This window comes from Oryctolagus cuniculus, chromosome 3, assembly GCF_051225735.1.
Source record: "Oryctolagus cuniculus isolate XC-2025 breed Fujian yellow rabbit chromosome 3, ASM5122573v1, whole genome shotgun sequence".
Lineage (NCBI taxonomy): Eukaryota > Metazoa > Chordata > Mammalia > Lagomorpha > Leporidae > Oryctolagus > Oryctolagus cuniculus.
In genome coordinates, this window is record NC_142869.1 from 21,154,990 (window position 1) to 21,175,231 (window position 20,242).

The 20,242-nt window shown below is 48.8% G+C and overlaps 2 protein-coding genes across 5 annotated transcripts in view; both read right to left on the reverse strand.

Annotated features, from left to right (window-relative positions):
* The window catches only part of PNKD (PNKD metallo-beta-lactamase domain containing), a 552,090-nt gene that overhangs the window by 67,328 nt on the left and 464,520 nt on the right, over positions 1–20,242 (reverse strand). The window lies entirely within an intron of this gene.
* Positions 3,048–20,242, reverse strand: part of ARPC2 (actin related protein 2/3 complex subunit 2) — a 30,624-nt gene continuing 13,429 nt past the window's right edge. For both annotated transcript variants that reach the window (XM_089329893.1, XM_002712472.6), the window contains exons 5-11: positions 18,234–18,279; positions 14,070–14,256; positions 13,252–13,345; positions 7,688–7,814; positions 6,249–6,349; positions 6,003–6,103; positions 3,048–3,513 (exon numbers count right to left, since the gene is read on the reverse strand). In XM_089329893.1, the coding sequence (XP_089186019.1) occupies positions 3,489–3,513; positions 6,003–6,103; positions 6,249–6,349; positions 7,688–7,814; positions 13,252–13,345; positions 14,070–14,256; positions 18,234–18,279 (681 nt within the window). In that variant the 3' untranslated portion in view covers positions 3,048–3,488. The remainder of the gene's footprint in view (positions 3,514–6,002; positions 6,104–6,248; positions 6,350–7,687; positions 7,815–13,251; positions 13,346–14,069; positions 14,257–18,233; positions 18,280–20,242) is intronic.

Genomic DNA, 20,242 nt, shown 5'->3' on the forward strand with positions numbered 1-20,242 from the left:
GGCCGCAGAGCCCAAGTACACAGGGCAAGAGGACTTCTGTACTCTGGGGACCCTGGGCCCACGGCCTCTCCGTCCAGGTCTCCCACGTGGGTGGTGGGGCTCAGGTGTTAAAGGAAGGGAGAGGAAAACTGCCGGCCTCGCACCCACCCCCCAGGGAGGACGCCAACACCCAGCGCGCGGCCTCGGGCCCACACTGTCTGCTGGGGCAGAGGGCAGAGCTCAGTCTGGGGTCTGGACACAAGTGGGGATGGGCCCCTCGGATAGGGGCCTGCAGCAATAAACAGGCCTCTTCCCGGCAGGATCCGGGAGGTCTGCGTTTCTTCTTTGCTGCTCTGTCTAAACACTGTGTGCGGGCTGACACGAGCAGCGGGGCAGCTCAGGAGGGTGGGAGCCGGGGAGCGGGGCTCTGTCCTCCATCAGCCCTGCTGCCGCTTCTCCAGCTCGTCTGACTCCACTGGGCTCCGCACTCAGGTACTGGACCTGACTCATCCCGACGTCTCCCCTTTGCCCGTGGGGGGCTCTGGTGCGTGTTCAGACGCCCCACCAGCCGGCCCTGCGCCAGGGTGACTGGTCTATGCTCTGGCAGAGAAGGCTCCCCACCTCCTCTGTCCACTTCTGTCCCCCCTTGGAAATCTGTGTCTGCCCCGATGCACAGCCTGGGAGCCCATGATCCTGCGCCAGTGCAGGCAGTGTGCCTGGGGCTTCCCAGACCCTGGCTGGCTCCCTGAGTGGGGGGACAACACTCTGCTCCCCTGGAATGCAAGAGATGAGCCCCCCCTCCCCGGCACAGTCCTGTGACAGTGGCCAGGATCCTGAACTGTGTCCTTCCTGTTGGTCTCCGGGTCACACACTGAGCCACAAGATGCGCAGTGCTCCTGGCAACCCCCGGAAGGGGGCAGCACTGCGTGAACGCTCTATCACCCTGGAGTAGACCCGGGCTGAGTCAGGACAACTCAGGGCTGAGCAAGCAGAATGGCAACTGCACCGGCTCCCAGGAGGCGGCCAAGGCAGCAGCTGGGCCTGCTTCCTTTTCCTTGTTTCAATTCCCTGCCCCCTCCCCTCCACTTCCTGTTGCAATCTTACTGCCTTTCCTGCCCAGCGCCTAGCTCTTGGCTTGTCCAGCTCCTCCTCCATCTACACCTGCAGCTCTCCACCCACCACCATCCCAAGCATCTTGGGGGCGGCCTGGAAACCCACAAGACAGAATGGGGCCTGGCTCACTCTGGACCTCGCCTCTCCCATAGTCACTTCTGATCCCTTGAATGTGCTAAGGGGACTCACGTTAGCCACTACAGATGCCTAGGGTGACAGGCACTTGTTTCCTCTGAGAAACCTGTGGGTAGATGCTATGTGTTCAGCTACAGAGGAGGCTATCAGGGGTGGGATGAAGCCATCTGGGGTCACACAGCTCTTCAGTAGCGGTACCTGGTTTCAGCGGAAGTCTCTGACTCCTTGCCTCTACTGCTTCCACCCATCCTTGGACAGGCCCCTGGTTGGGCCCTCAACGCAGGGGAGCCAACGAGCAGTAAGACCAGCTCACATGCCTCAGTGTGTGTGACCTCCCGACTGAAGGTAGGGGTGAGGATCTCTGAGCTGGCCCACGCTACGTGCAGGTGTGTCCTGGCAGCAGGTGAGGAAGGAGGGAGGGTGGATGGCGGCTGATGCCCGAGCCGATCTAACGCCGACAGTGGTCTGGAGTCAGATACATCGGGGCATACCGCCCTTTGCTTTCTAAGCAGTCTTGGTTTGGCCAGCAACAGTACTTCGCAGAGCTCTGATCCCCTCTGTGCTCAAGAGGGTACAGCGTGTTTCAACTTCCCAAGCAGCTACGTTTTGATGTTACCAAAAAAGCAAAAACTGCTTCTGGTCAAAATTACCCACAAACTCCCAAGGGGACAGAAAACACACGGCAGCTCTTTGTCTCAACACCTGGCTTAGCTAGGTTCTCCCACCAGACATAAGGGAGCATGGGTACCCCACGTGGCCAACCGCAAACCAACACCCTGGGCTTTCTGGGAGTCCATTTCAATGAAGTAAACCAAAGTCTGGTGACAGAACAGCTTGTGGCTTCCAAACTTCCTGACTGTGACAGTAAAAAGACATCTCTACCATCCAGTCCTGGTGCGCTGATGGAACTAAAACTTGTTTCCAAACCAACATCTACCCCTTCATAGGTGTCCTGCGCTCTCATCTACGAAAACGCACAGAAACCACCACACACACAAAGGACAAAGGTGGGTGGACGATGCCAGCGTCGCAACCCTGGAGTGGGACTGTGCACTGTGGTGACACAGGTGCTCCCACAGGAAGAAAGTTTACACAGGGTCTCTGCAGTCTTTCTGACGACCACCTGTGAATCCACGGTTACTTCAAGATCAAAAGTTGAGCAATTGGAATCGCTGGTTGTGATGCAGTCCAGTGAATGCACACTGCAGTACTGGTTCTTGGACCAGCATGAAACACACTGCCCTGGATGGCGAAAACGAAAAAGTAGTAAGGCAGACGCTATTTGATGTTTCTCTTTCAAATAAGGACAAACGTTAGGGCAGCTTTCAGACCATTTCAGGCGCCCCTGACATTCTCCCAGCGCTACCTCTTTTCCACCAAGCAAATTCTCTGAACCAATTCGATTTCTGGGGCCAGAGTCCCGCGGGCGAGAGCGCTCTGCAGGGTGCTGCTTTTCCCAGAGTTCTGTGGAGGGCCGGGCTTGCAGCTGCTGTGTGAGAAAGGGAGACTGGCCGGTCTGTTGGCGTCAGATCCACACCTGATACCCTTCAATATCCCACAGAACCATGCTAATGGGACACGTTTTGGGAAGTACTGGAAAGCACTTTAATTTGCCAACCACCGCCTGTCCAGGTAGCAAATGGCTGTTTACAGCTTGCTAGCTCGTTCTTCTCTCCTGCAGGGCAGTGAGGCTCTAGACCTGATGAGCTCCTGACCCTGAACTCCAGCTCAGGTTTGCAGGTTCAAGTGCAGCGCAGTCTATTTGTCTTTCCTCCCCTCTCTTTTGGACTCAGAGTCCAGAAACCCAGCAAATTCTCACATAAGATAGAAAGATTTTCTTTATTAATGACCCCAACCGTATTTCTTTAGATACAGGAGTTTTGAACTCAAACACTTAGGAGAAAACAAGTTAAGATTGCATTATCCTGCAACTCATTACCAGTAACATATTGCAAAGCGGAAGAGCTTGGAAAAGAGGGTTGAAGGGAGGGGAGTGAGGGAAGGAAGATAAAAGAAAAGGAATTAAGTTGATCAAGTGGAATTCTTTTTTTCCTTTTTTTTTTTTTTAATTCTTGGGAACTATGAAGTCCTTGCAAGCACAGCTCGTTTCTGCAGATTATTTTCCAAACGTGTACAAAATGGAACCAAAACAGAGAATCCCTTAAGAACCTGAAGAGGTGCAACATTAAAAGCTACGATTATCCAGTAGCAAGTGTTCCAGCCTTCAGTCGCCAGCCGCTTCCTCCTCCTGTTCCCAAGAGTTAGCGGGATGAAAACGTCTTCCCCCTTGAAAAGGAGAGTAAGAGTGAAGGCTGGTTTCCGGCTGACCTTTCCTTCCACTAGGGATGGGACCCCAATGACACCGAACAGGAGGTGGAAAGGGCTCGGTGCCTTAGGCAGAGACCCTGGGGCCACAGGCGAGGCTGATCCGGCTTTCACAGACCAGCTTCACGGCCTCTTCCTGCTGACCAGATGCCCTGAGCACCAGGCCCCGTCTCCCAGAAGGAATGAACTGTATCAGTAAGACGGGAGAACCGCATGTCCATTCTGGATGGCGTGGGTGTCCCTGAGTTCCGACTGGACTGGGTTCAACCGTCTTCCTAGTATCTACCAGTCAGCTCGGGCTCCTCCTATGCAGCCTATACCTTTTAGGGCCCCCACAGAGCAGTTCCTGAACCTTCTACCACTGCAATCCTCACAAGCTCCAGGTGGAGGGGGCATTTAGTCTAGCAGTTGGGATGCTCACGTCCCGCACACTGCCTGGTTTGATTCCTGGGTTGACTTCTGCTTTCTGACAAAGCAGACGCTGAGAGACAGCAGTGATGGCTCAGGTAGTTAGGTTCTTGTCACCCTGGGCAGGAGGAGACCTGGATTGTGCTCCAGCTGCTGGCTTAGCCTTGGCCCAACTCTGGCTGTTGTAGGCACCTGAGTGAGCCAGCAGACACACAGCAGCTCTCTCTGCAATACGTAATCAACACAAAGGTCAGCGGCCTTCTGTTGTCCACACTGGCCACACTGGCCCAGGGAACAGTTGCTGGTTTTCTAGGCTGCAGTTGTATCCCATTGCACCTCGTATTTCCGACGGAGGACCAGCTGGTTCCCAGAGCCAGGCTGGTAACTGGTAGCTATGGGTACTTATTAAAGCCGCCTGGAAGTGAGAGCTGAGAACTGAGGGGAATCAGAGCAAAAATAAGGGCATGCCATTCTGCCTGCCCTGGAAGTCTCCCTTGCCCCCAAAGGAAACGCTTGGATTATGCTGCCCGCAGATGAAGAGCTTCCGAGGGTTCCACAGTGGGCAGAGCGCTGACGAGTGCTGACCTAGGCTTAGCTTCTGCTCCAGGGCCCTGGGTCTCCCAGTTTCACCAGGTCCATGCTCCTGCAGACTCCTCTTGTTCTGGTGTTGGAGTCCTAGCTTGTCTAGCCCGGGACCGACATCTATCCCCTGTAAGTAACATGATCTGACCTCCAGGGTGGGTGCCGCTGTTTGCCTCCCTCCTCCTCTTTCCTCTCTGGTTATACAGGCTGCCCAGGTCAAGTTTCCCCCAGGCTATACTGAGCTGTTGGTTCACCGCCTAGGCTCTCCCAGGCCCTGGAATCAGTATGAAAGTGGCTGCCTTCTACTCGAGGCCACCAAAATGGTGCCTAGCAAGAAAAGCACTCCCGTAGGAGCAGGCGGGGAAAGGGGACCTACACATGCCAGGCTGGAGAGAAGGTTCTGGAGGGGCAGCAGGAGTAGGCGGCCCAGGGCGCACCCCCTCGCCTCCCACCCTGGTCCCGGCTTTGGCCATGTTAGGAGATGCCAAGAAGCTGCGGAGGAGGAAGGAAGCTGCCGTGTGTCACATGGCGTGTGGACAGCTCCCTCGGCAGAGGCTCTATCTACCGGCTGATTGCCGTTCCCAAGGCTCTGCGGGGCGGGCACAGAGCTAATACGGAGAAAGGCCTTCGCCTAAAGAAGTCACGGTGACTCCACCTGCTGGGCACAAACGTCTCATGTTTCTGGGGCTGAAAACCCTGACCTACTGCTCAGGTACTCTGCCAGAGCCCTCTCTCCACCTTTCGAAAGGCAGTGGAAACGAGCCTGGTGGAAGAGGCTTCTGGGCCAGGAGAGAGGGCTTGGGCTGTGAGGGGTGCTTTGCTGATCACAAAAGCAAAATAACTTCCACGGGCACAAAAGCAAGGAGGTTTAAGTGCCACTACCGTAGATAAGGAGAGCAGGGCTGTGAATGTCACTACGAGGAGACCACGACATGGCCCTGTTCCCAGAGACTGACCCCTCTGGGCCGCTGGCCATGCTGGCCCCCTGCTTATACAGCCGCACAGTTTACAGCTCTGCCTGTCCTGGGCAGCGCTCCTCGCGTCGCCCCTCCTCTCTGTGTTGATTACCTTCCGGCTGAGCAGCAGGCCAGGAAGAACACTCAGGGGCTGCTGTTCCAGGCCTACTGACTAAGGGACCGAAAGCAACTTCCTCCATTTCTCCAGGAAGACCACGAGGACAAGACTGATCTCTCCACTCGGGCCTAAAGACAAGCTTTTCCTAGAAAAATGAAGCCTCTGTTGTTTTCCTGGCTGACTTTCTCACAGCGCAAAAAGAAGTGGAAACAAGGAAACCCATTCCGGCCAGCAATAGTGAAAACCTGACTCTCCCATCTCCAGTCTGTCCGGGAGCCGTAGCCTCCAGGTACCCACCACCCAGACACCAGCAGGACCAGGCCTCTGACACCCACTATTCACTTCTTGGTGAGCACAGGAGGGGGAGGTGGTCCTGCCCGACTCACGTGATTGTTTTCATTTCTTTCTTCTCAGCATCTGGGCGCGCACGGTTCAGCACCTTGAGGAAGTCAGACGTTTTTGCCCGCATACGTGTGTGAATATAGGCCTGGGAGCAAACACAACAGATACTGAAGCCCAGCCCTGTTCTGAACTGTGTAGCTAAGATTCTTGACTTCAAGGACAACTTCTGCTCTCTGCTCTGGCAGGCAAAGCCCTGGGTCACAGGAACTAAGCCCCTGGTGCCCCCTCACCTTAGAGCACTTGATGTGGTAGTGCAGGTAGTCCCGGAACGTGTGGATCAGGTTGATGGTGTTATCTCGGGCACTGGCGTTGGTGTGGCGAGGGAACAGCACTGGGGGGAGGGGTGACACACAGACAAGGCGTCAGGGTCAGGGTGGGGCCAAACAGTAGCCGCAAGTCAACTGCAGTGTTTCCCTGCTTAGCCACAATCTACCTGTTGCAGTACTCCCAGGCTCTGTCCAGGGCTTTTGCTTGACGCAAGAAGGGATAAGCAGCACAACCAGGGGAGGCACCAATGAGCACAGAGGGGCTCATGGGAGAGAAAAGGCCTGAGCCGCATGTTCATTTTGGGTCTAGATTCTGTGGTGCGTGTACTACAGTGTCTTCCCCGTCTGCCAGCCACCAGGGACGCTCACGGTTTACCCTAGGAGCCAGGGTCCTCACTGAAGTACAGAGAACAGATTCCAGAGGGTATCCCACACCAGGGAAGGAGGACGCAGGGCTTCTTGGCAGGCCAGCTGGTGCTCTGGCTGGTGCCGAGCAGGGCTGCCCACAGGCCCGTGCCGTCACAGCGCAGTCCTCCTCCCCTGTGGCCTCTGGAATGCTCTGCACCTCTGCACTGCTCTGCTCACTGGTCTCACTAACAGCACGCGCCCGAGCCTGTGAGGTTCTGCTGAACTGAAAAGGAAGGCCTCCTAAGAAAGGGTGGCGCTCCTGTGTCACTCTGCCCTGGCCAGCAGAAACCTGCATTTCAAAGAATCTGAGATGCAAGTGACGGGAAGTTTACCGCGACTTCCCGGACCAGAGAGAGAATGCTGCAAGTTACACCGCGACACACCATGAACTGCAAGATGCACCCCAACCTCAAAGATAAAACTATGGAATAAAACCCCAAAAGAGTAAAGATTAAACACAGCATCAAGTCACTCAATCCAACAGACATGCACCCCTGGAGCACTGAGGTGAATTAAGCACAGCTCCCCCAAGGGAGACATTTCCCTGGCATTAGGTGCCGAGTGGGAGTGAGCTATTCTCCCCGGCTGTCAGCTCCAATGATCAGCTCACGAGGCCAAAGCAACCGGAGGAGAGGCTTGAGTCCTTGCCGCGGAGAAGTGGGACAGTGAATCATGGCTGGAGCTCGGGCTTACAAACCAAAAACCAAGAAATGCCAAGTGACAGAGAATTCTCATGCAGCTGCTCAGCAATGCTGACGTGGCACCACCCCAGCTCTCGACATCAGAGGTTACCCTTTTTCCCCTTGAGATTTAAAAACAGAGAAAGGAAGTGATTATCGTACGAAAGCAGGGCCTCATGACATGCTCCTGCAGCGGCAGCAATGGCATGGGACAAGTTGAAGTTGGCATGCCTGCTTCTGCCCACCATCCAACGCTAACCAAGGCTCTGCTCAGATCTAGCCATCCTGCAGGGTGAACTCATTAGAGCCGCTCACCGAAGGTGATGTAGCCGATGTTGTCGCCCACAGCAGCATCCGTGTCTTTCAGCTCCAGAGGAGGTTCCCTGTGGCTAAAGAGGACCTGGGGGGCTGTGTGACTGGCTCTGCGTCCTTCTTTGAACTCCTGCCAAGAGGAAAACAAAACAAAACAAAGACAGCAAGAAGTGAGGCTCGTGTAAAATGAATGGCAACCTATGCGATGGGGTTTGTCTAAGGTGTGACCTTTAATGGTCCTTGGGACAAGCAACAGCTAAAAATGAGCCACACCAAACCAGAAATATGACAAGTGCTGGCTGGGATCAGTGCACTTCAGAATCAAAAGGGAGAGATTACCAAGTATTGAACAAGTCACATCTTCAAATATGGTGGCAAGCATTGTTAATCCTTTTCCTTTTCTCTTATTTTGGACCAACACAGGTTAACAAATTCTAGGTGAGACCAAATAGACGACAAATTATAGAGCACTACTTTGATATATGTACTGTTGCTTTGTTTATTGGTGTCTTTTGATTTAATCTGAAAAGCAGCTACATGTTCCGGGACATCTTTGCACCACCAGGGTGACTGGCATGCAGGTTGTGGCTCAGGTCCGAGCGCCTTGCATCTGCGCACATGAGGCCCTTCCCCCGTTCCCCACTGCTCCCCTTGCTCCCACCACCACTTCTTCCAGTTCCTCCAGTGCCATGCTTTCTCGCGCTGGGCCTCAGGCCCTTGCACAAATCTTCCTTCACTGAGGAATCTGAGACCCTGTTAACTGTTCAGAATTCGTCAATCAAAACTCTAGGAGTGAATTTAAGACCTTCCTGGGAGCAGAGGGGAGCCAGAGAAGCCAAGCTGTCTTGGTTTTCCAGAGGGAGACCGTGTGCCCTTAGAAATAAAGTCTGGTTTTCCATTCGGGTTCTATTCTATACAAGAGCTCATGACCCCTTATGAAATGTATCCTCAACCAACTACAGAACTGTGAGTGAGGATGTCAAAATATCATCTCCAAATGCAGCCTTTTCCATTCCTCTGCAAATAGACAGATGATACAAGGCGCTCCTCTTGCCACCCAGACTTGCAAGAACAGAACTAGATCTTCCAGCAATGTCAGTTCTATAAGATGATTCAAATTTATCAAGTGGGCCTTCCAGAGGAAGGCACAAATGTGGAACGCAGGCATTTCCAAGGTCTCAGCTGAAGGAGTACTGCACACGTGCCTGTGCAGCCAATTTGCTCCTACTGCTGCTCAAATGTGCCACTTCTATTAACACCACCTTCCTCTAGCACTCGGGGGCCAGGGCTGCTCTGCTGAAATGCCATATCTTCTAGAAACGTCTACTCTGATACATTCCCATTCATTAGCGAATCTAGCTTCCTCACCAGGTTGAGTTCCTCAAGCAAAGAACCCTACTTTGCTCCCTTTCTATCCATTCTTCTGTCCTTCAAGCACATGGCTCGGGGGTGGGGGTGAAGAAAGCTTCTAGCTGACTCAGGATCACCACATGGTAAAGGGACAAGCAGTGACTATATTTCCATTTGCAGGCAGAAAGAATACACACTAATTAGTAAGCCCTTGTGAATTAGTGGTAAAGGAAAGAGACAGCACCCAGGACCTTCCTGTTTTAAATTCTGCATGGCCCAGAGCTAACACCACTAGGCTTCTGCTGTTTGGTGGAAGAAAAATGACCACAAATTGGCACAGCCTAGCTCCTTTTGAAAGACAATTTGATCCCCAAAGGAACAATATCTGGGGAGGAAGAGGGGAGTCAAGATTATCCTAAAAGGAGATTTCTAAAGCAAAGCTTCCAAAATGGCCTTTCTCTAGGAAGCATGTTTTACAAATAAAAAGAGGTCAGGAAGTTTTCTGCCCACTATCTGTTTTCCTCTTTAGCCTTAGCAGGTCACACAGAGCAAATACTTGTGTGCATTTTCACGTGTATGGCAGCACCTCCAGGGGCCAAGTCACAGGACAGCAGTGCATATCAGACTCAACAGCATGCTTCCGTTTGGGGCTCTTTATATAATCTGAAGTCTGCTTCTCTTCAGTGTACTCTCTTAAGCACTTAAATATGAAACTGGAAAAATATTAGGAAAACATAGGTAATTTCTTTTATAACCCTGGAGTATGAAGGGTTTTTTCTTTTTTCTTTTTTCTTTTTTTTTGACAGGCAGAGTGGACAGTGAGAGAGAGAGACAGAGAGAAAGGTCTTCCTTTGCCGTTGGTTCACCCTCCAATGGCCGCCGCGGCTGGCGCACCGTGCTGATCCGATGGCAGGAGCCAGGTGCTTCTCCTGGTCTCCCATGGGGTGCAGGGCCCAAGCACTTGGGCCATCCTCCACTGCACTCCCGGGCCACAGCAGAGAGCTGGCCTGGAAGAGGGGCAACCGGGACAGAATCCAGCGCCCCGACCGGGACTAGAACCCGGTGTGCCAGCGCCTCAAGGCGGAGGATTAGCCTAGTGAGCCGTGGCGCCAGCAGGAAGGGTTTTCTATGACTCAAAATCTAGGAGCCATAAAAAACAGATCAATCTAATTATATAAGAAACTTCTGCATGGGAAAACCCCTCACAAAACGCAGCACAACAACTGGGAAAAATATTTGCAACTCTAATCACAGATGAAGGGCCAATCTCCTAAGTATATAAAGAAACAGAGGAAATCAATGACTCAATAGAAATATGGATAAAGGGCATAGAGACATGTCACAGGAAAACAAATGGCCTTCAGCATAAAAAAGATGTTCTGAGCTCACTCTTAGGAGGATGTAGATACCATTTCAGTAGCAACACAAACATGTGACCACACACTCTCGCCCATGGCAGGTGGGAGAGAGAAAATGACAGCCCCCGGGGAAACGCTTGGCCACATCTACAACTGCAGACTGACTCCGTGTTCCCAGTTCAGGAAGATACTATAGCCTTCACAACGACATCTTCAAACTGCCCAAGAGTCAGAATGCTTGTCCCTGAACACTAAGAAACCAGTGGTTTCCGCTTAACTATTGTCAGTTACTTCATTACTGGCCTGACTTTAAGATCTAATACGAAAAGAGCCCTAGTTCATCTTACTCTAACCTCCAAAAGCATAACTCCACCAGACTTTCCCTGGTACTTGGCTGGTCTGCCACCAAGACAACACCTCAATGCCAACAGCAGGACACCCATGTGGGTGGAGAGTGGAAACTCTGTCTCTCCTCGAAATGCATCAAGTATCCTTCAGTGTGCCTGACAAGCGAAGAGACAGGCCCACTGCCGTCATCAGGGTGGACGCACGCACTGGCAGGGGCAGCCCACAATGGCCTGGCAGGCAGTTTAGCATCCAGGAGGAATTTCAGTGTCCCCAGGTGGCGGGTTTCTCTGAAACGTCCATTGTCCTTCCTTCTAGAAAGGCTAAGATTCTAGGCCCAGGAAAACGCAGATAATTTAAACTGGGGAGAAAACCCAGCAAAACTCAGTTTTCTATGGTCATTTCAAACACACTGCCCCAGACTGTGAATTTGTAAGGGTGGCAGCGCAGCTGGTTTCCCAAGCCAGCCTCTTCACAATCCTAGACATCACACGACCTGCACAGCACAGGACAGTCACTAACTGGAGATACTGACAGTGCAAAGATGCTTTATCCTGCCTATTAGGTAAGTGCCCTGCCACATGTATCTTAAGAGGGGAGTGTAAATTCACACACAGAAAAAGAATATACAAAATCCTCCCAAGGAACAAATCTGCTGTAAACTCCTAGATAAGGGCTTTTTAAAGTATAAAAGTAAATTAAGATGTTTCCTGGAATAAAATGGAACAAGACTCGTAAAAACCAGCCAAGTCTAAAAATATACTTTGTAACTTTTAAAATTAGTTCTTGAATCTGGATTTAGCCCAATTTCTGAGCTACTGCATTTAATTCCCTTGTCAATTCTGCATAAAAATACATGAAATGTCTGTCTAGAGGCTTGCTTCTAGGACTCAAGATACATGTGTACAGTTAACGCACACACCACACTTCCATGAAGTAGAGTACTATCAGATGCTGATAAGTCAGTATTTCAATTTTTCTGCCCAGGAGCTCCCAAACTCGAATTTCTGATTAATAAGCCAAAATAGAAAGTCACTGGAGATGGATCAAACTGAGGAGATCCCGTTTGAAGATATCCCTAGCCACTTAGAAGGCTACACATAAAGTATCCTCACTATATTAGGCTTAGCTTTCTTTCAACTCGATTTGGCAAAAAAGTTTGTCTCAGAATTTTAAAATCTCACTTCCCTGCCAAGGAAAAGAAATGAATATATTTAAGATAAAAAAAAATGTAATCACTGTACTAGATTTTGAATGCTATCCCATCCCAGCAGAAACCAGCCTGGTTATCATCAGCCCAGTGAGCTCAAGTCCTAGAGCCAGCAACTGGCTAACAGACATGACAAAGCCACCAATGGGTCTATGACTTGAGTGCGACAAATCCAATTATAAAATGTCTTGCTAAACTCTTTTTTTTTTAAATAAAACTTTCCTATACTTTTGACTTCTTAAAATTTATTATTTCATTTGAAAGAGAAAAACACACTGGTTTACTTCCCAAACGCCTGCAATGGCCAGCACTGGGACAGGTATAAGCCAGGATCCTGGGACTCAAGCCAGGTCTCCCATGTGGAGCCATCATTGCCACCCCTAGGTTGTGCAACAGCAGGAAGCCAGAATTGGAAGTGGAGCCAGGACCTGAACCCACACACTCCAATATGAGACGTGGGTGACCCAAGTGGCTTTTTTTTTTTTTTTAAGAGATTTATTTATTTGAAAGAGAGAGCAAGAGAGAGAAACTTCCATCTGCTGGATCTGCTGGGTCACTCCCCAGGTGGCTGCAATGGCCAAGACTGAGCCAGGCTGAAGCCAGGAAGCCAGGTGTCTCCCATGTGAGTGCCACAGGCCTGGAGATTTGCACATTCTCTGCTGTTTTTCCCAGGCTATTAGCAGGGACCTAGATTGGAAGTGGAGCAGCCGGGACATAGACCAGCACCCACATGGAATGCTGGCATCATAGGCAGAAGCGTTACCCACTATGTCATTAGCCAGTCCCCCTAGTGGCATCTCAATCACTGCATCAAATGTCTGTCCAAGCTCACTTCTCTCTTAAGTAGGTTAGAATCTTCTGAAGGAGTTACTTTATGACTCATTCAAACTCTAGCCAAGTCTCCCTTTGTCAGTAATTTGATAATTCCACCTATTAATGTATTATCCATTACTCAGAGAATTTGCTATACACCATATTGAAGATTCTAGAACTGAATCAAACCAAGAGCAGACCTTACTAAAAAACAAGATAGGAAACTTGACCAAGCTTCAGATCAAAGACCCTATGGGAGGAAATATACTTACTATTCAGTATTAGCATTTTTAAGAGTAAACGTATCCTTTAGTCATATCCTGCAGAAGACCAGAATCACTAAGAAAAAATCCAACATTCAGTGGATCTGGTGTGGCTTGTTCACTAAATCAACAAGTTCCAACATCAACAGAGCTGCTGGTGTTCTTCCCATGCTTCTGATGTTTTCTAGTACAAAGGCATAAATTACCCACAAGATGTTCACTCCATACCTGCATGAACACCTTTCCAATGACCACGTCATCGTCATCCTTAAACACGGTGCTGAAGACTACGGTGACTCTGTCCTTTTTAGACTCAACATACCTAGGGGGAACGAAACCCGTGAGAGTATGTACAGAACCACAATGGGCTTTTGTCAGTAACTTGATCTGTAAGTGAAGAGGGTGCCCAAACTCATAGGTTTCTCAATTCACAGGACAAAAGCCATGCCAAGTGAGGCTCATATTCATGGCCAAGATAGTGCAATAGATGCACGTCTTAAGACAAACAGGAAATGGGAATTACCAGAAGTAGATTCTATTAATTGGTACAAATGACACGGAATCTAGAGTTAGTGATTTTACTTTTCATATACTATGAGACACAGTATGCAGATAATTTAAGAGTTGCAATAATACAGAAACCATGGCCACCCTGTACCTCCTGAGTATCTGGGTGATACTGTTGAAGAGGCTGGCATCCCATATGGGTGCTGGTTTGAGCCCTATTAAAAGGCATGCACTTTATGTATCTGAGAGGGAGAGAGATCTCATCTTTTTTGCTCACCCCTTGAATAACTGCCAGGGTTGAAGTCAGGGACTGGGAACGCCATACAGGTCTCTCATGTGGGTGGCAGGACCCAGTTACTTGGGTCTGTATTAGCAAGAAGCTGGAGCAGGAGCTTGGATGGGAAACCGAGCCCAAGTACTCCAATGTGTGCACCTCAACCCCCAGGGGAAATGCCTGTCCTTGACTAAGCCACATTTCTTTTAGCAAGTGCCACCCTGGTGACAGCCACAGCAAGGCTTCAGGGCCAAGCTATACTCACATGGTCTCATCATCCCTATAATGGATAACTGCCCTGTTCTCGCCTTCTTTTCCTTCTTCTTGGAACTGGAAGTATTTCTCAAAGACAGAGGCAAAACAGTTCCGCTTCAACATGCCAGCTTGATGTACAATGGAATCCTTGGATGCAGGCAGATTCTCAAGGTCATATAGCAAAGAGACATTATATCCTAGAACAGGAGAAAAGATGAATAAGGGAACAGTTATGCTAAAAAGAAAAGCTTACTGATCTCTCCCAAGTAAGCAGGCTAGAGGCATCTTAAACCGTTCGGGTTCTAATGGCATTTTACTTTGTCTCGGAGCCTGCATTTTTAACCCAGGTAGAACACTGTCCATTTCTACCTACCTCATAGGATACAATGAGGTGAAATAACACCCACAAACATTCTCAAGTACCCTGGTACATCACCTCTAGCTATAAAATGAGTCACGTCTTTTCTCTTAGGTTAGTGCCAACGTGGTCAGCAGCAGGGAGGGTAGAAAAACCTAAATATCTATGCATATATGTGAGTATATCTTTCCAACCGGCTTTTATTTGTAGACAATGCAACTTTTTCAAGAACATTTAAAAAAAAGATTTATTTATTTTGAAAGGCAGAGTTATATAGAGAGAAGCGGAGAGGTCTTCCATCCACCAGTCCACTCACCAAAATGGCCACAATGGCCGGGGCTGGGCCAGGCAGAAGCCAGGAGCCTCTTCCAGGTCTACCACATGGGAGCAGGGCCCCAAGGATTTGGTCATCTTCTGCTGCTTTCTTAGAGCACATTGGAAGTGGAGCTGTCAGGACTTGAGCTGGCACTCATACGGGATGCTGGTGCTGCAAGCAGTGGCTTAACCCACTGTGCCACAGTGCCAGCCCCAAGGACTTTTTTTTCGTAAAACATTTTACTTCATTTAATCTCTACAATAATTCTTTGAAGAAGGTAAGCCAGATAAGGTTATTCTCATTACAGAGAGAAAAAGAGGTTCAATAATGTGGCATGAAATACAGGTGTGGCCCACTCTACTATGAACTAAACAGAAGTGAGTCCAAATTGTGACCCTGGAAAACTGCCCAACCTCTGTAATTCCCTCTTCTATTACAAAAGGTGGGGGGAGTGGTGGTGTGGTGGCCTAGTGGGTAAAGCTGCCCCTGTGGTGCTGGCATCCCATATGGGCACCGGTTCCAGTTCTGGCTGCTCCACTTCCGATCCAGCTCTCTGCTATAGCTTGGGAAAGCAGAAGATGGCTCAAGTGCTTGGGCCCCTGTACCGGCATGGGAGACCCGGAAGAAGCTCCTGGCTGCTGTCTTCGGATCAGCATGGCTCCAGTTGGGTAGATGGGAGGCTGTTGCAAGCATGATCAGAATATACCAAGTGCCTAGAACACTTGGGCCACTGACACAAGACCTGGGGCTGGAATACCTGATTCTAAAATCAAATAATTAGTAAATACCAAAGAACTGATGGAGTAATTTTACCAGAAATGTGTGGCTCTCACACTTTCAAACACTTCAAACCTTTATACCATATTATTATTTTTTTAAAATTTATTTGACAGATAGAGTTAGACAGTGAGAGAGACAGAGAAAAAGGTTTTCCTTCCATCGGTTCACCCCCCCAAATGGCTGCTACAGCCGGAACTACGCCGATGCGAAGCCAGGAGCCAGGTGCTTCCTCCTGGTCTCCCATGTGGGTGCAGAGGCCCAAGCACTTGGGCCATCCTCCACTGCACTCCTGGGCCACAGCAGAGAGCTGGACTGGAAGAGGAGCAACCGGGACTGGAACCCGGTGCCCATATAGGATGCTGGCACCACAGGCGGAGGATTAACCAAGTGAGCCAAGGCGCCGGCCCCACCATATTACTATTTTATTTTTTTCCCAATACATTCCTGAGGCCTGTGTTTTTTGTTGATGTACCCTTTTTGAGAGCATAGGCTTCTAAATCCTTGTTGTAAACAATGCTTACCGATTTTCTGACACCCTAATATTATTAATATAAATCACCACTCCATTTTAGGTACCTGAAAACATGATGTGCAAACAGACTATCAGAAGGTTAGATTAAAAAATAAAATTTAGACTCAAGGTTTGTTAATTTTTTTAAAAAAAGATTTATTTATTTGAAGGGCAGAGTTACAGAGAGATCTTCCATCTGCTGGTTCATGGCTGCAAAAGCCAGTGCTGGGCCAGGCTGAAGCCAGGAACTTCATCCAGGTCTCCCATGTGGGTGCAGGGGCCCAAGGACTTGGGCCATCTTCTGCTGCTTCCCCAGGCACATTAGCAGGGAGCTGGATCAGAAGTGGAGCATCCAGGACTTGAAACGGTGACATATGGAATGCTGGCATCGCAGGTGGCATAGCTTAACCTGCTATGCCACAATACTGGCCTCAAGGTTTGCTAATTATAAGAAGCCAAATAAAACTTTGGCTAAAGTTAGAATTCTAAAGTGATCTTGAGGACAGAGGAGAGTGAAAATCCAGATCTGTTGAGTTTGCCAAATCTATCTAGATAAACCAATTAATGGAGAGGCTATTTTCACACCCTGCACTGTATGAACATGGTGCAGAGGGTCTGTGTTGAAGCAGGAAGTGGAAGAAGAGAGAGGCCAAGGGACAGAACCACGAAATGGTTAGGATCTCTGATGTGACACGCACGCCAAAGAATTCTGACAGATCTTTCTGTTCCAGATGTTTCTTTATTTCTCTTTTCCAAACACCTTGGTTTGTCTTTTTTTTTTTTTCTGACAGGCAGAGTGGACTGTGAGAGAGAGAGACAGAGAGAAAGGTCTTCCTTTTGCCGTTGGTTCACCCTCCAATGGCTGCCGCGGCCAGTGAACTGCGCTGATCTAATGGCAGGAGTCAGGTACTTCTCCTGGTCTCCCATGGGGTGTAGGGCCCAAGCACTTAGGCCATCCTCCACTGCAGTCCCTGGCCACAGCAGAGAGCTGGCCTGGAAGAGGGGCAACCGGGACAGAATCCGGCGCCCCGACCGGGACTAGAACCCAGTGTGCCGGCGCTGCAAGGCGGAGGATTAGCCTAGTGAGCCACGGCGCCGGCCTTGATTTGTCTTAAAGTGTCATTTTTACCTTGTTTTCATTTCTAAAACACACTAGTTCCATTAATTTGGGGATTAATATATTTCAGTATTTTTATGAAATGCTGTCAAAGTTTCCACTCACAAATACTCCCGGAAACACGCAGCACAACAAAGGTAGCTTTCTTTGGTAGATGTTTTGTTTCCAGAAGCAAAAATATAGGAGACATGAAGGTATTGTAAGGTGATGAGGAGGTATCATGTTATAAAAATATCAAAAGAAAAAAAAATGGTGAGAGGAACAAATAAGTTAACAAAAGTAAGTGCTACGGAAAGTGACAGAAACAGAGAGAGAGAGGAGAGGGAGAGGGAAAAGAGAGAGTGACCTTCCTTCTTAGAACAGTTTACTCATCAAGGCACCAAAGTAACAGTATCTTAGCAATAACCACATTCAAATGGTCTTCCTGTGTGGGTCTCACTTTGGGGTCCAGCTAAGTGCCTCAGAATCTGAGACATTCCACTGAATCCTGGGTGAAAATCATGTTCAGTTTTTCCACTTTAAACATCTCTTACAACAATATAGCTTGACCATCGCACTCAGCAATGCCACGGTGCCTTTTAATCTCCTGCTAGACGAATGGATTAAAGAGGGGGCTATGGGTTTCGGCACCAAAAAAGAGGGGGCTGGCACTTTAGACTTGAGACTTGACAATATGAGAACAGTATTGCGAAGATTCCTTTTCCTGCTCTGAATCTGCAGGTATAGAAGAAGGTGTTACTAGGGGCTAGGGTGGGAATTAATGTTGCTGTCTTCTCAGAGGTATTTTAATCACCAAAAGCAAACAAAGGTGGCCTTTGGCTGAGAGATTAAGGAAGAATTAATTGGCCCTATCAAGTAAATGTTAAAAATGTGATAATATAAACTCTGCACACCCTACTGTGCACCACACTAGACAGACCAAAGCCCTTAAAAGCTATTTTTATGAAAGCAGTTGAATTGGAAACTGGACTCATGCAGAAATATTTATAAAATGAATAATATTTAAACAAAATCCTTAGGCTAAAGAAAGCACAACACAAACAAGGCATGTTTCTTTCCAGGTCATTCTCAGTTGCTCAGATTACTACGTACCTGATTCTGGATTCACCAAGAAACTCCCGTACACCCTTTTTAATAACTAGAAAAAAAAAACCCAAAATATGTTAATCCAAAGGCCATTACATCTCATTATTTAAAAAAAAAAAAGATTATTGAGTGGCTGGCGCTGTGGTGTAGAGGGTTAGGCCTCCGCCTGTGGTGCCTGCATCCCATGTGGGCACTGGTTTGAGTCCCAGCTGCTCTACTTCTGGTCCAGCTCTCTGCTAATGTGTCTGGGAGAGCAGTGGAGGAGGCTCCTGGCTCCTGGTTCTGTTCTGGCCTGGCCTTAGCTGTTGAGGCTGTGTGGAGTATGAACTAGCGGATGGAGGATTTCTTTCTGTCTTTCTCTTCATTTCTGATTTTCAAATTAAAAAAAAAAGATTTATTCAGAAAGGCAGAGTGACATACAAGGAAAAAGAGAGACAGCAAGTGAGCAAGCGTGCGCATGCTTCCATCTGCTGGCTACTCCTTACATGGCCACAATGGCCAGCCAGGCCTGGGCCAGCTGGAGTCTGGAGCCAGAACTCCATCTGGGTCCCCCATTGTGGGTCACAGAGTTTCAAGTACTTGAGTCATCATCCATGAATTTCCAGGCAAGTGAGCAGGAAGCCGGATTGGAAATGGAGTGGCCAGGACTTGAATGAGTGCTCTGATATGGGATCCAGGTGTCCCAGTGGTGGTTCAACCCATCCCACCAAAATGTCCGCTCACTCTGATTTCATCATTTTAAAGCATTGAATGTGCTAAGCTCTTCTTAGGACACCATTCTGTCTGACTTTTATTTGGTGGGTGGGAAAGTAGAGACAGAAGGGGAGGCAGATTTATCTACGTCACTGCATAGGCTGCTCACAGAACTGAGGTTAAATTTAAAAAGTCAGTTTTGGATTTATCATTTAATCAAAGCCCATCCTGTACTCTTCCAGCTATTAATGCTAGTATGTCTATAGAAGGTCGTAAACTCTATATGGGTCTTGCTGCTGCCTCTTTTCTAGCTTTTAGAAGTAAATGACAAACAAGAGTCCCTTTTACAACTCTCTATTTTTTTCTCTGCCAGAATGACTGCTTCACCCAGGGCAAACTGCTTTTAGACTGACAAAGTTTAAAAAACAAACTTTTGGTGTTGGCAGCATGGCAGAGCAGGTTGAGCCTCTGCCTATAATGCCATTATCCCATGTGAGCACTGGTTCAAGTCCCAGCTGCTCCACTTCCAATCCACCAAAAGATGGTCCAAGTGCTTAAGCCCCTGCCACCGACATGTGGGAGACCCGATGGAATTCCAGGCTTCTGGCTTTGGCCTGGCTCAGACCCAGTTTGGCGATCTGAAGAGCAAATCAGCAGATGAAGATCTTTCTCTGTAGCTATGCCTTTCCAATAAATAATCTTAAGAAGAAAAATAAAGAAAGAAAAGAATCTTTGAGGGGCAGAGAGAGAAATCAACAGAGTTCTCATCTACAGGTTCACTGTCAAAATGCTGGCCGACAGTCAGTGTTGGGCTGCAGCTGGGACCTGAGTCCACATTTCTCGTATGTATGGCAGGAACTGAACCACCTGAGCCATCAGCAGGAAGCTAGAGTCTAGAGTTGGAGCCAGGAATCAAACCCAGGCACTTCTGTGGGATGTGGGCAGCTAAACCCCAAGGCTAACTATCCACTCCTGACTTAAATACTGTAGGGGACACATTAAGCAGCAGAAGGCAGCTATTTGGGGACAGAAACAAAGTAAACATTAAAGTCATTAACAATCGGATAAGCTTATTGGCATACAGTAGTCTTTATACATTTAAGAGGCAAAACAGACATGGCTTAATACTAACCCTCGCTAGAAACTATTCAATAGGGAGAGATGTCATTGCCACTCCACAATAAGGTAAAACTGATATCCACATCCTAAAACTCAGTGGTCTAACAGGCTGCAGAGAGCCAGTCAACTTCTAACCCTATCGCCACAGAGACACTAATAATAGTAATTTTTGGGACATGTCCTGCTGGACACATAAAGCATAT